Source organism: Monodon monoceros, unplaced genomic scaffold (assembly GCF_005190385.1).
Source record: "Monodon monoceros isolate NGI ecotype Baffin Bay Population unplaced genomic scaffold, NGI_Narwhal_1 Super_Scaffold_18, whole genome shotgun sequence".
Classification (NCBI taxonomy): Eukaryota; Metazoa; Chordata; class Mammalia; order Artiodactyla; family Monodontidae; genus Monodon; species Monodon monoceros.
The window spans coordinates 15,897,384-15,913,962 of NW_021703774.1; the positions used below are offsets into that span (position 1 = coordinate 15,897,384).

Genomic DNA, 16,579 nt, shown 5'->3' on the forward strand with positions numbered 1-16,579 from the left:
AACGCTCTTGGTGATAGTCACTGAGCCTATGTAAGAGTATAAGTGTTACTAAAAAGACATTTGTATCTAGATGAGCAAAATTCATTTATATAAACGAATATGCTTTGAATTGTGAGTTTACCCACTGTTTATTTTACATGGAATCACACTCAGATGTATCATGATATATAACAACTTTTTATTCCTGTAACTTTAATATTCTCTATGAATTCTTTGACTCCATTCCATCCTTCCAGCATTTGGATGGCAGAGGGCAAGAAACTAATAAATATTAGTCCAATTTGGCCCGATAGAGTAATTTAAAGAATCTTTTAATATGTCAGTTTTTCATAATTCCTTGAGTTCCCCCTTGTCTTCTCCAACGTGTTTTATGGATGTATAAGGAGCTTGCGTTACCTTGTGGCCCTAGGGGTTAAGAGGGACCCCTGACTTATATTTAGGTAAAAAAAGTGGCTGGTGTCTGCAGCTCTGTGGTTATCAGTCTTGTCACTAGGAGTTCTGCTGGCATCTGCAGCTAAAACCCACCATTTGATGCAACCAGTTGCAGCTTGATTTAGGTCTGGTGGTTTTGCTTAGCTGACCAGACCCTGCATCATCTCTTTCTGTATCTGTCAGTCTCTCTGAGATCTTGCATATGCTTCAAATGATGCCTTGGCCAAGGCTAGCTACCCTGCAGACTCTGATTCAAGGTCGTCTGTATTTTTGCCCTTGTGGTCCTCGTGACTTGACCCCTAGCTCTCAACGTAGATCTTGCTTGTCCCTAAAATGATATACATGAACTTCCTGGTCCTGGTATACAATATAGGAGCCAAGGAAGACTTACCGGTGCTAAGCAAATCCTTCCTACCTGACCACACTATTTGAACCTCTTTGCTGGCCTGGAGCCATCCCATATTGTCTTGGGCTGCCTTGCACAGGTGGGATCCTCCCAGGATCTCAAACAGGAGGTAGGAAAACAATACTTGTTTTTTGGCATCCCTCTCAATCTACCAAACCTTCCTCTCTGCCTCCAAGACTTTGGCCTGGAGTTCAGTGGTCAGGGCATAGGTCACTACATTCTGGACTCTCTCCTACAGGCCCTTCTTCCTTCCACAGTCCCCTGGGGTTGGAAGGGACAGACTTGCCACTCTCCCTTCTTCCAGCCTTCCCCGCAGCTCATTTTTTCCTCATTCTAAGGTAGGACCTGCTCTCCCGGAGGGCTGGGTTATCCTCTAATCAGATCAAACATCCCTCCTCATGAAGGAAACAAGAGAGGGGGAAGTATTCTGTCACTACAAGTAACATCTATGTCAATAGGTATAAATTTGTGTCAAAATGTCCAATGCCTATTGTGTGTGTGTATGTATATGCTATTTATACCATAATTTCTTTAGGAAAATCTTTTCTTTATTGATGGACATTTACTAGAACATTCCTCTGCTTACTTCTTTTTGCATTTGTACTGCTATCTTTTTTCTGCATAGTTCTATAAGGCTTTTACATAAAAGTTTAAACATATTTTATAGTTCGATGCATATTAGCTAATTCTCCATTAAAAAAGTCAATTTATACTTCTACCAACAACGCGTAGGAGTTTCTGTTTCCTTTTGCCAATACTGGATTTTGACTTTTATCACTGCCAATTTAATAAAGTGAACAATTCCATCTAAATTTTATCTAATTTTATTTTTAGGAATTTGAATATCTTATATTGGCCATTTGTATTCTTTAGTGACTTGCCTAGTTCAATTTGCCTATTTCCTTTTATTATAATTATTATTCACATGGATTTGTAAAAAAATCCTTGTGTATGCTAGGGATACAAACCCTTTGGCATCAGTGATGCAATTTTCTGCCCTTGTTTGCTCTTGTCTTTCCAACATATTTATGGAGATTTTGACATATGCTGACCTTTCAATTTTTTCTGGTTATATTTTTCAGTAACTTCTTTTTTGATTTCTTCTTTGCATGACTTTAAAAGTAGTCGTCCATATTTCTTTTGATATTTTAGGGTTTCTTTTGTAACTTTTAATATTGAAACCATCTGGAATCTATTTGATATAAGCAGTAAATTTGAAATCCAGCTTAAGATTTTTTAAAATGGCTAACAAGTTATTCCAATAGCATTTATTCAATAATTCACTTATCTCTCCCTGTTAAGTGCCATCTTACCACATATTAAGAGTCTTCACATGTACTTGGGCCTGTTTCTTGACTATTGATGCCATCTGATTTCTCTCTTTCTTTGTAATCGTGTATAGTATTTATTGCCTGGCTTAAGTAGCTATAAATTACTTTTATTTTTCAGCTGTGGCTCTTTTTGCTTAATTTTTATCCAACTAAATATTAAGTCATTTTGGCATGTTTCAAAAAACAGCAAATTGGGATTTTAAATGGGTTTAAATTAAATTTGTAAATAGTATAGGGAAAAATGATATTTTGATAATTTGAGTTTTCCTGCCAAACAATGAGGCATATATCTTCATTTGTGTGGATTTTAAAAAAATGTCCATTAATAAAATTTTGTTATACAGGGTCTACCTATTTCTTGCTAATTTTATTTCTAAGAATTTCATATTTTTCTATTATATTTGCTAATGGTATATTTTCTTTCATTTTCTAACTATTTCTTTTTTTACATATAGGAAAGCAATATCTTTTGGCAGAGTAATTTTATACCTTACTAAAATTTCTAATTGGGTCTCAAATTCTTGTACTTCTTTTTAGTACTTAAGCTAGATATTGGTGGTTTGTTTTCTTGTTCATTCATTCAGCTATCTAACGAGGGGTAGAGAGTGAGCTGGGGCCATGGACAGCTGTGCTCTTGCCGCTGTCCTCCCAAGGCTGATGACCTCCTGTCACTGTGGAAATTGATTTCATGAAGCACGATCAGTGTGAAGCTCCACAGCTTATGGGCTGTCTTTTCTTTCTCCAGTTCACTTTATTCAGCGGCTCTCAGGCTACTTTTCCCTGTTCTCCAGCCCAGGTTTGCCATCAAGTCTCAACTCAGTCAGCAGTTCTGATCAATGAAAAGAGGAATTGCTTGGCCTCAAATTCTCTCCCTCAGTTCTGCATCCCAGTCAGTCCCTGTCTTTATCTGTCTTGGTGAGGGTACTTACTAGGTTCTTCAACCTTGTTCACATAATGATATTTCCCACATACTACACTGACTTTGTGATTGAGGAAGATACCCTGAACTTGTACTTTAAATTTAATTGACTATGACAGATATTCTCCATTTGTTCAATTCCTAGTAATTCTCTTGAGTTTATGATGGGGGTTGTGACTGTTCCTTGTTTTTTTTCATGTATTTTTGTTTATGTTTGTTCACTTGGCTGATTTAAGAAAGGCAAAAAAGCGTACATTTACTGTTTTCCTACAAAGCCACACATACTTATTTTAACAAGCACTCAATATTAGCTTTTATTGTTATGCTTTCTTTGAGTGTCATTTCTTTACTTTTTTCCATCTTACTCTTTCTTCAAGGTGTGGAGACTAAATTGTTTTGCATGTATAGATGCATTTATAAAACCTTTGTTTTTATTATTCGTATATATGGTTCTTTCTTAATTAAAGCAGTCTTATTTTAACCCTTGATACTAGTATTCTCGCATTAAGATACGAAAGTTTTATCTTTGTAATAATGACCATTTTTCTATTTCCTGTTGCAGTTCTTGACATAGAGTGTTCATTAAAAAAATATCTGTATGAATGCATATATATTTCAAAGATGGGGTCATATATTCTTCCTCAGTACGTAAAAATTTCTTAACTTATATATTATAAATCTGGAGGAGCCACATTAGACTTTCAATAGTGGCAAAGTCTGATTCTCTTAAAATATGTAATGCTTCTTTTATATATTGTTTCATGTTTTACAATAAATATATAATTAAGCAAACATTTACAATAATATTCTGATATTATCTGAAATGCCAGTTCACACATTTTACATTCTCAGAGGCTGTATGATGCAGATGAAAGAGCAAGTGTAGAGTCTTAACAGACCTCAGCATGAACCTCCCACTGAAAACACTAGGGATTAATCTTTCAGTCAAATAGAGCTGTTGCCACTCAAGCACATTATAAATTGCTAACATATATTGAGCACTTATGGTATACCAAGTGCTGCGCTAAACCCTTGATTCTCATTATCTCCTTCCATTTTCACAACAAACCTGTGAGGTAGATGTTATCACCTATTGTACACTTCAGCTAGAAATATTTTAGTTTTGCTTCATTATGTCTAGGACTTCCCTCTAAGTATTATTTTTCATGAGATTCTTAATTAGGATGGACATATCTGTATAGATGTTTGCTAAAGAATGGTTACCTTAAAGTAAGGGTAAGCATAGAATATAGACACTGAACTATCTCATAATTAATTATTTGGTAAAATTAAATAAAACTCATTCAGAGCAAAGCAATATTAAGAGTAATTTCCATACTGTATTACTTTTCTTTAATAAAACCCATCGATTTCCTCTTTGAAACATATTTTATTTTAAAGCTAGTCAATAGAACTATTTATTTTTATTAAACAAGTTATTTTCGGTTAACAGAAAGAGTGGTAGATCTTCCGTTGTTGATACATGAAAGAGATTTGACCCATAAAAAGTGGCTGTTTCCTAGATTCATTTGCTGGGTAAACTGTCGGGTAGCCTCCATAAATGGGCTGTCGTGTTATTTCATTTATTTTTATTATTTGAACTCAAATTAACTCTACAGTTTCACAGTTTATCTCTCATGAATCTGAGCAGTTAAGTAGGACAGAAGAAAAGGTACAGTTCCTTTCGGCTCTAACATATCATTGGCTGTCAGGTACGCCTTGTTATACTGTCCATCCTCATTTAACTATCCCACAAGATCTCTTAATGAAGTTAAGCCCCAAGTTCACTCCAATAATTCTGTGGCAAGAGTTTGTGCAATGTAACAATTCATCACTTGTCAAGAAGGCACTTTTAGTTTATACATTTAATAAGGGCATCCTCTAGCTTGGTTAATTAGAAGTGAACAGTTTGCATATTTACTAAATGCAGAGTGTCATTGCCACCATGGCCTATTGCCTACATGAATTATTTCTCTATCTGCAATAAACAGCTGGGTAATTATTACTGCCATAATCAGATAAATTCCCTCTGTAAGGCTTTTCTTACATGGCAATTCTTTGAACTCATCCAAAGCTGAACAAAATTTATGAACTCCAGCAGCGAGGCCACTTTTTCATACTAGGATATCCCTGTTCCCTGTTTCAAGGACATAAGTGGAGCAGCATAGATATTGTGAAAATAAGGAGAATAAATATGATTACCTAAAGATAATGTTTCAATAAACCACATTTTAAAAATATAATGTTCCGATCTCAGCCAACTAAATGATAGCAGTTTGGCTTTATCGAATTATATCTAGGTGACGGGCTCTTTTCGTAAGGGCTAGCCTAAGACATAAAGAAAATAACATTTTCGTTTTCAAGGATCAAATTAGTCTGTAGTGTTAACTGTCCGCATGACTTTCTTTCTGTAGAATCACTTTATATATGAAGAGACAATAATTATAGCAATTAATTTAGTAGAATTTAGATAAAACATACTAGAGTGTCTAACTTAAAGTACAGCATGTAATCTTTCTTTTAAAAACAGCCTATTATTTATCCATCATTAGTAATTAATGACATAATCCATATAATCACTTTAAAACATGGAATGATATCAACTATTTGATCACAGCCTTTTTACGTTATTTTTATTTTTACCAAGAATGCACTACCTTTAACAATTTGCTATTTCAAAACATTTTTAAAGCCAAGTATATAAAAAGGAAAAAATCCCTTCATTCCTGAGATAGAATTAATAGAAGGAAAAAGCTTATTACATCGAGTATAATTTTGTTATATATGTATCTGTATATATATTTAATTTTTTTCAAATTTAACTCTTTATACAATGAATTTCAAGAAGTTTACAAAAGACATTTATGAGTAAAAGAAACAAGGATCATGGTAAAGGAAAATACAGAATGATAACTCTGATGGTGTGATTGATCAGGGGATGTGATTAGTTAAGAATGTCCCATTGTCAAAATGGAGAAAACATTACTGCACATACAAGAAACAGCTTTTCTAGAAATTTCTGGAAATTTCACATATGAATCCTCAATAGGAGACACAGTAATGGAGTGAACAATGACTTCTGTAACTTTTTTTTTTTTTAAACAGAAAAAAGCTCTCTGAATTTCAAGTCTCTCTTTTTTGTGGTGATATTTGGGGGGAAAAAAGAGCCAGAACGTAGCAATAAACTGTTACTCATTTGAAAGCAAGGGACTAAAATATGTTGGTTTGTGGACTTAGCCTCGTGGTTGTCCAACTTGGAGGAATGGATGGATTAGAAGTTCTTATCTCTCACTTATCCTAGCTGATCCTCTGATAGGAAGTGGATGGAAGGGAGTTGTTTTTTGTGGTTTTTTTCCCTATTTAATTCTGTGTTAAGGATTGGTAATGCTGTTTTTAATATTGCTCACTGAGAGTAAATTTATGTAGTGGAAATCAGATTTGGGTACCTGATATCTCAATAATACACATTTACAGTCGTACTTGAAGCTACGTTTTAAGTTACTGTGAAAGTGTATTGAGAAAATGTAACCATTGCTAAAAGATTATTTAAAGTACCATCCAACTGGCTGTTTGCCCTTCGCCTTATTTGACCTCTTTGACGCACATGACAGTGTTGATTACTTTCTTCTCTACTCTCTCTTGTAACCTAGATTCTCTGAAGGCACTCTCTCCTGGCTTCCTTTCCACTTTTCTGCTTGTTTCCTCTCCATTTCTTTCGTGTACTCGCCTTTATTTGCCTGATCTTGAATATTAGTATTCTCTCTTTGATGCACTTGCCTTTTCATTCTTTATCCTCTGGACAGTCTCCTCCACTTGAGTGACTTCTGTTACCACTTATGTTTTGATGATTTATAAATCTGAACATTCTCCAGCCAAGAATGTTCTGATTATTATAAACATTTATTCAAATGCCTGCTAACACTGCCACTTGGACATCCACAGACACCTCAAATTAAGCATCTTTATACGTGAAATAATAATTTTTTCCCCAAATCTCTTCTCCTTATGGTGAATTGGACCATTTTTCATTTCAGTGCCCAAGCCAGAAACATGGGATTCATACTAAAGATGCTTTTCTCCATTCTGTTGATGACCAAGCTCTATCACTTCTTTTCCTAGCCCTCTGTTCTCATTCCTCATCAAGCTGTCCTTCCTTCTGCTGCCTGAATGACTCTAAAATACAGATCCGATTAATGTAATCTGTTGTATTTCCTTCCTTTTAAGGTTTCCCTTGTAAAAGGTGACTTAGAGGTCCTAGAAATATGTAAACTATAAACACGAGGATTATATTTGAGAGCATCTTCTTGGCATAAGAATTAAGCAAACCCAAAGTAATGCATTATATTCTTAAATAGTTATAATACTTAAAAGCTTGGATCGTTGAGAAAAAATTGTTAACAGGTATCTTAGTTAAAATATTATTGTAGAATGGGAATTCCTAGAGAGAGAGAGAGAGAGTGTGTGTGTGTGTGTGTGTGTGTGTGTGTGTGTGTTTATAGAGAGAGATACCATTAACAGATGTGTGTATATATATATATATAAAATAGAAATTTTGTGATGAAGAGGAAAGGTATGCAGTGGTGTCATACTACAAAAGCAGTGAATTAAAAAGCATCACTTTTTAAAAAATACATTTTTCGTTCCCCCTTTGTAATGCCTTTAAGCTTTTTCCATCTTGTTTCCCTTCTAATCTGTCTATTTCCTCTCTCAGGAGTGACATTGAAGAGAACTGAGAGAAAATCACCCCAGTTTCTCTCTCTCTCTGTTCTTTCTACTACAATTTTGTAGCCTTTTCTTATCCTGGCTAAGAATACATAGGATACGATTCTGTTTAGCATTCATATGAAAGAGATATCTAAGATCAATTATAAAATAAGTGGTCCATAAATAGTTTTCCCAAACTCATTTATTGAAATTACTTACATGTGATAGACTGCTCTAAAATAGTTGCCATCATCCTATGGTAGGTCAGTGCTTTATGATAGCATCAGGATTAGTTTAGAGAGGTCCCTGATCTGTGTTGAGTGGATTGCATGAAAAAGCAACCACAATTATTTTTGCTTTAAAGTGAAGTTAACACATTTTAAATAAGAGACGATGTGTGATTTTGGAGTAAACGCAAAGTAAATAAGATCTTACAATTCTTTTCATTTGAAATGGGAACTTTAGCTACTCAACTCTGAACTCTACCCAAAACAAAACTTCAGTAGCTTGATCCTCATTCTCCACAGCCGAATGAGTTACTGTGAAGATACACTCTCAAGGGAGAGAGAATGTGATGTGCCTTGATCTACCTTTTTGCAAGAAAGCCCCCATGCTGTGTCTCAAAGTCACCGTCTGTAAAGTCATTTCATTTCACAAAGAAGAACAGGAACCTTGTTAATGATACCTGCCTCTTACCAACCTCAAGGGGATGTTGTGAGGATGAACTAATGTCTGTGAAGCATTTGGAGCTCCTGAAAATGATGCACGGAGTCAATATATTTTATTATTATGCCTATTATTGTACTTAGCTCAGTGTTACTCTCAATTATTGGACATCGTATATATTACATAAAATTTTACTTTCTGTTATAGAAGTTGTCCAGAGTAGTAAAAAGAAAATAATTTTACAGTGATACATGTGCATATGTTTAGAAAGAATGCTATGCAAAAAATTCTTTTCAACTGAGTCTATTCAGAAGAGCCAGAAGAAGAAAAAAATTGATTTTCATGAATGATCTTTCAATGGAGTCTTATTGCTTTTTAAAACCATGAAAAGTACGCAAGTGAAATAATGGAGCAACTGGATGCTCCCTTTTTACGATCAGAGTGAAGTCATGGTACTGTAATTTTATGACATTGACCATTATCTTCTTTTTTCACTTTTTTCATTCTCAAAATATCTAGTCTATAGCGGACAAATTTGCTAGCATTACCCTTCGAGAGACTACTCACCCTTGGTCCGGAAGCCTTTCTTCTGCTCTAAAGTGCATTGCCCCCAACTTGCTGTTGATAGATCAAGTCTACCAAAGAAAGCTGGAGTTTTTTGTGAATCATCCATCCTCGTTTCATTACCACTCCCCTCCATCCCAGCTTGCTCGCTTTAGTGAAAGCCTGTTCATTGTTCTGTTCCCACCTCCATTGCCTTTTCTGACCCCTCTAATCAGAGTGGAGCTCTCTGAACTTAAGCACTGTTTATGTGTTTCTTCACAGACTTATTCTGTCTATAAGCTAGTTAGTTATCAGCTATTTTATTTGCAAGCTACTTGAAGGCAGGGACTGGACTTTACACAACTTTATTTCTTTTAATATTTTAAACATACTTATGACTGCCCGAGTGAATAAATAAATGTGTGTTAATTTTCTTCATGATATTAACTGGAAAAGTAGCTTAGACATTTGGAAGGGAAATTGATCTATACTACAAACAAAGGATTTTCAAGAGTTACTGAAAAGTGTTTTATGAGAGCCCTTTTCTAAATGTTTTCAAAATGTGAAAGTCTTAACTCCAGATTTCAGAGTAAGGTGTGATGTTCAGGAACAGCCTGAGTGCTTGAGTATCAAGGGCTATGTACTACCGAGTGCTTACTTTAAAACCGTATTTTCCCTTTCGAAAGCGCTGCCCTAATGAAATTTACAACACCTGTCCAACAATTCCAGGGCCTAGGTAACCAGGTAGATAAAATTAGTGGTTTAAATGATTTGACTGACGTAACATGAAGCTTTTGTTTCAAATACAAATATTTTGAGTATCTTAATGACTTCCAGATCTTCTGTTCTAAGGTTTTATCAGTCTCAGAATATTTTTGGATGTCACGTATCACCTCCAAGCATGTAATTGCTTTATTTGTGGTTAGTAATTTTAATTATATTTTAGACTTAGCCTTCCCTTTTTCCTTTTATTATCTTCTTATTTGGTTACATTATTATGGACAGATTGAGAGTAGACAATTGTTAGAGATACAACGTTTCTAGCAGTTCCTCAATGAGGCTAATGCTGCTGTTCAGGGACCACACTCTGAGAACCACTGTCCTTGGCAAAGAGCCAGAGTCTGGGTTCTACGTCCCCTTCCCAAGGGGGGCTTTCTCAATGTGGCTTCTTCCCTCTTCTAATCAAACCACCAGAAGTGATGAAATGCACTACTAGTCGGCTGAGAAATAGTTAAAAAGGAGGCTCGCACCTAGTTTATACCAGATATTAGGCCACATATTTTGAGAGGGGCACACCTTAACCCTGACCTTCAGGACCTTAGCACATAGTAGGAGGAGTGCTGAAGTGGTGCATGTTTACAGGTATCATTTGTTATAGAAAGTAGGAGTAAAGGATTGTTAGAGTAGGAACAGCTAGAGAGTAATTCTTTTTAAAGGAATCTAGAAGCCCTTTGAGAGGAAAGGGTAGAGATTTCTGGTCTTTATTGTTGTTACTGGCATTCTGCTGCACTAGAAGATAAAAATTATACACAAGTTTTTTAGTACTATATTTTGAAATGAATAAGAAAATCAAACAAAATGGCAAAATATATAGCTCGCTTCTGAATGGCATAGGCGGCCATCTTAATAATTTTTATTATGGTAAATAAAGTATTAGGTGAGTCTGCTGAACGAATACTGAGCTGTGAATAATTTAGTCAGTAATATATAGAAGAGAATAATTCCCAAATTGTAATTATGAATTTGGATGTTTTTTATCCTATAAATATTATTTGTTTCTGAAAATAGTTTTGAGTGGAGTGCTCTATTTTCTTCAAGAAATAGTTTTTGAAGGTACATTATTTTTCTTCTTTGGCTCAGACCTTGGACAAAAATCAAGAAACAATTTAAAAGGACGAGTCATTGTGATGAGAGAAAGAAACTGTGCAATGCAAGGAAACATGAATTATTGCATGATAGCAAGTAATCATTAGCTTTCATCTGGGCTCAGAACTGAGCAGAATCATGTACTTGTCTTTGTAGTCACTTCTCTCAGGTTCCTGTCATCATTCATATACGCAGACTTCCATATGTATATGGAGACAATAGAGTGAATTCTTTATGACAGTAATCATATCCAATGTAATGGTCCTTCTGTCCAGGACTATCTTTGTAAAATCTATTTATTTATTCATTTAAATAAACATGGATAAAACAGACATAGTCTTTATAGAATTTGCAATCTAGTGGGTGAGACATACATTAAATAAGCAAACACAGCCATGGAGACATAATTATAAATGTTAAGTTCTACAGAGGAAAAAACAGAATTATGGTATGATGAGTGAGAATAACAGTGGGAGAAAACTTAGCTTGCTGTGAAGGGAGTTCAAGGCAGAAAATACAGTGTAAGTGAAGGTCCTGAGGTAAACCGTTTCTAGGAAAGGAAATAGGGTCATTGGGTAAATTGTTTGCTAGGAAATAAATAAAGCCATGCTGACCAAAGCACAGTAGTCACAGGAGGAGTGGTATGAAGTGAGATGGAGAGATGAACAGGGCTGATCCTGAAAGGCCTGTGGGTTTTTATTGTTTGTTAGTTGGGTTGTGCTAATTGGCTTTTAAGGATCTTGTCAGTTTCTGTCTCTTTTTATACATTATGATGTTCATTAGCATTCTTTATATACTCAAAAGTAGCAAGTGGAAAACGTGTTAAGAAGAGATGACATGTGTGGCTGCAAATGCAAAAGTTTGTCCATTCCAAGGTCACGTGTAGATCCCCAGTTATAATGTTATGATCTGATGATGAAGAAGAGTAGCGATAGTTCATTTAAACTTTTCCAAAACAAAGCAGCTTTTCCCTTTTGAGGACTTTGGGAAAATAATATGGATACTACAATATTCAAAGTTACAGAAAAAAAAGGTCTATCGATATCTAAATAAAATATTAGATTGGGCAAAATGTATGGTATGAGTATAGTATCATGCTTAAAGGCATGGATTTTGGTGTCAGACCTAGATTCAAATTCTAACTCTGCCACTTTCTAGTTTGAGAGTTTGGGCAGAGATCTCACCTCTGTGAAATGGGTGTGGGTAATATCTGCATCACAGGACTGTGAAAGGATTAAATGAGGTATTGGAGATGTCTTAGCCAGGAAGCTCTTGGAAACAAAACGTAAGTCAAGGATTAAACTGCCAATCCTTTATTTGGGTGGTTCTAGCTCAGGACAACGAGGGTGAGGGAGAAGGGGGAGTGAAGTGTCAGAGATGGAAACAGACTCTGAGACAGTGATTTGGTTCGTGAGTATTATTGGGGAGCATTTGGGGAATAACGTCTCTAAGGGAGTGGAAAAGGAAAGCAGAGGGAGGTGATGAGCCGCATCGGAAGTCTCAGCCAATCTCAGGAAGCTCTGGGCTTTGGATGGGCCTTGAGAGTAGTGCTAGATTGGCACAGAGGCTCTGGGCCTGTGTATCCCTTCAACCACCAGTCATTGGATGCCGAATGGGGGAGAAGGTGACAAAACCTGGGGTGGGGCAGCTTTTTTTCTCCAGTGGGATGTAGCTTGAGCTGTCAGCCACCAACAGTCAGGGCAGCTGTATTGGGTGCTTTGGCCCTACAGGGAGGATGTGATAGGATGACCTCCTGCAGCCCTGGACCACTGCTTCACATCACATTCCAGAGTGACTCAACCTAGTGGATCAGGTGTGCATTCTTTTGTTAGCCACATAGGTTTTCTCCCAATCTGCAAGGAGACCTCTCAAAGCAGTATGTGAAAGACAGTAAAAAAGGGAAATTCATTTGCATGAATCTCTTCTGTCTTCTATTTCCCACTGGTCAAGGTTTACCCCATGCTTCCTGCCTCTTAGAAGCCAGATTCCTTGCTCTGCCTTGTGCACTCATCCATAAAGTGCACACTAGTGTGGAGAGAGAAAGGAGAAGATCATTGACGGGATTTAAGAAAGCATAAAAGATTCCTATTCAGTTATGTAGATAAAGCATGTAACCTAGTACGCAGCTCACAGGAAACATTCTCTAATGTAGCACCTTACCATGTGCCAACCACTACTCTGAGCACTTTACATAGACTAATCTATTCGATCCTCACAATAGCTTGATGAAAAAGATACAAATACTGATAATATATTTGCATTTTACAGGTGAGGATATTGAGGCTCAAAGATTAAACAGCTAGTAAGTAGCCCAGCAGAGATTTTATAACCAGGTGTAATTTCAGAGTCTATGTTGTTTAACTGCTCTACTATATTGCCTCCAAGTGGCTATTCTTATTTTGATTATTGTTATCACGATTAGAATATGTTAATATTTTATTATCATTATAGATATCATTAGCAAAATATATTCAAATATGTAAAGCTTTACATAGTTTCAGTAATTTTTGCCTTTATTTTAAAACTAATATCACAAAATGTTTTGTATATATAAAAACTGGTACAGAAAGTCTGGGGACATATCCTGGTTTCTTTAACTATATAATAGGAAACAGGATCATAAGATAAAAGAAAATAATCATGGTTCCTTCAATAAAAGTAGCTTCTGCATAGTATTTCTTGTATCAGGATGACTATAGCCAGGTCTGTGGTTAGAGAATCTGCAAATCTAGGGATTCTAATTCCATTTCTGCCATTAACTGATTTGTTATTCAGAATGGGTCATTTCATCTCTTTATGTGTTTTCATATTTGTAAAATAGGGTAATTAGTTATACCTATCCCATATATTTCACAGGATTTTTTTTGAAGATAGAAATAAGTCAATACACCTGAAATTAAAAAAAAATATTCATAACCTGAAACTATTTGGAGAAATTTTTAATTGTTTAAAAAGCATTTTAAAAATTGCTGGATTAAAATATAGGTAAATTTTATATTTTTGCAGGGAACCCTAGTTACAATGGTTTCCAGCTTTTAATCTTTAATGGGATCATAATTTTTTACTACATCCTTTACATTGAGCCATATCTTCATCTAGATTGCTATAACAAAAACCTGTATACCAAGGATAAATAATTTATTCAGCTCTCCCTACTTGGTTATTTAACAAAGGATATTTAACATAAATATAATTGTGGTGTTCAATATAACTGTATACTCTCAAGTAGGGCAATAAATCAGCTAGGAACTTTAGATTGATTTTTTTTCAATAATTGTATGAATTGACTAAATTAATTATTTTTGTGGTTTGAGATTACCCCAGATTAGTTTTTCTAGGGTTTTGTCAAATTTCTTGGATTTATTTGTAGGGCTTCCCAGTTCCTTCTAGACTGACTCTGTGTTTTCTTTATGTACTGGAAACTGACATTCTTTTACACCTCTCTCAGTTTTAACTCTCCTTGTCAAGCTCCCCAAGTACACATTGTTTTAATTTTATGTTTCCATGTCCTGAAGATGGACGGTTTTTACTGCTTCAAGTAATTTCCACCCTCATTTTGTATCCAAGTCCTAGTTAACTTCTTTGTACCTTGCCTGTTCATGTATGTGTTCAATTTTATTGGGCCTTTTTTCTTTCTTATGTAAGATCTCTTCATATTCATTAAATTATTTATAGAACACAAACTTCTTTGTAGATGTGTTTTTTAATTTTTGTGATTACTCGGAAAATTCCTGTCCTTATCTCTGGAGTAATATAAAATTGGATACATGCATATCTGAGTAATTATCCTTATAGCGGCAGTTCATTGGTTATTTTAAATTATCTTAAAGACTTATAAGAGGAATTAGAGAAGAGATATTTATTTTTTGCATAATATCAAAAGTAAAGGTGAAAATTAATGACGTATTCACTTCCTTATGTAACATATGATTGTTACTTTTCCTGGTAAAAATTCTCATTTATTCATATGTAACTGCCTTGAAATTTGTACCTAAGGACAAAGAAAGGTCACCAATCCCTGTAACTCCTGGTTCTTTGTCAAAAATGGACACAGTTAATGAGGTTTGTTTGGTACAGAACAAATTCTCAGACACAGATAGAGATCCTTTCAATGGAAACAAATTTGTTTGGCTTTACCAGGTTACTTAGTGATTAATAATAGCCTTGAGATGCAGGTCAGAAAGGTCATTGTACCAGCCTGCCAGCACAATCTAAATGTGCAGCCAGCCCAGCTCTGTGGGTGCAGAAGCCCCCAAAATACTATGCATAAAGTAAAACAGGCTATTTTCTGACTCCTTTTTTCATATTAATAAGCAATTTTCAAGAGAAGGGTGGCAAAATGAGGGCCATGCCACTCCAAGTAATTCATTTATTTTGCAATTTAATCTTATGTTGGAAAAAAATAGCTCTGCTGCAGTAGCAGAGCATGGTGATTTTTAAACGTCAGAGTGTTTCATAAGTAACCTTGTATGAAGTATTGTATTAGTAGCCTTTAACAGAAAATTGCGACAAAAATATTTCCAGTCATTGAAGTAGAAATGAGAATCTTTTTTTTTTTTTTTTTTTTTTAATTTTTGGAATTCTCCCCTCTACTTTCCCCTGCTATCTTTGAGGTATGTGCCCAGATGCTTTACTTAAAATTTTACATATAGAACTAGACACTAAGTTACATATCTGTTTTTTAAAAGCATAAAGTACAATTTCAAAACATTTTAGCATGAGTGGTTAAACTTGTTCTATGAAAATAAAGGATTTATTCTTCCATAATTTGATAATATTCTATTTAGCAGGTATTTGTCACAAAGTATATTTTAAGAGGTGATTTTTTTGTTTAAATTTTTTAAATACGTATACATAAGTGATGAAAATTTTATTATTTTAATGGAATTTATTATACTTAGAAAGTTGTGAACTTATGCACCCAATTTGGCTTTTATTCTAATTATTGATATAATTGAACAAAATGTCAACCTTTCAAGTACAGGATAATATATGTAATCTTGTTGATATTATTTCAACTGTTTAACTGAAGTAAACTTAGAATAAATTAAGTATATGTGTAAAAACCCATCACACTTTTTAAATTAGCCTGTTAGTGTGTAAAGTAAACAATGAGAACTTGGTAAATACCAAATTTAAAGGAAATCAATAGCCCAGATGTTTTCTTAGGATATTTAACTAAGTCCAAAATAGCCAAAGAAAATGATAGCATAGTAATTAACTTACTTTGCATTTGATACAGTTCCTCAGCTATTGAACTGATTATAATATGTAGATACTTGATTTTCAAAATTTCACCACTGAAAAATCACTTAAATGCTTTTTAAAGATTGCAAAGATTCCCCTAGAATGTGCCAGTAAGCCCGATTCCACCACTGATTTTGATGGATGTGGACAATGGTTACCCCTCAAAAACTTACTTGATTCTCATCAGTGAAAGAATTAAAAGGTTAGCAGATTTTTTGTATCATGAATAACCGCAAACTGATCCCTGCAGGAAGGCTCTGGAGGAGTTTGCAGAGATGAAAGAAAGGGAAGAGAAGAAGGCCGACCTGGAAAGGGAGGAGAAGAAAAGAGATTACCAAGCCCGAAAGATGCATTACCTCCTCAGCACAAAGCAGGTTGGTCTACCTGTCCCTGACAGCTCGCGGAAGCCACTTGGGCACCCAGCCTGACAGAGATAAACTAGCAGGCTGAATGGGACATGACTTG

General features: G+C 35.1%; 1 protein-coding gene across 1 annotated transcript in view; it reads left to right on the forward strand.

Annotated features, from left to right (window-relative positions):
• Positions 1–16,579, forward strand: part of SPATA17 (spermatogenesis associated 17) — a 185,883-nt gene that overhangs the window by 65,667 nt on the left and 103,637 nt on the right. Inside the window, exon 6 of the mRNA XM_029229840.1 lies at positions 16,365–16,488. Coding sequence (XP_029085673.1) covers positions 16,365–16,488 — 124 coding nt within the window. The remainder of the gene's footprint in view (positions 1–16,364; positions 16,489–16,579) is intronic.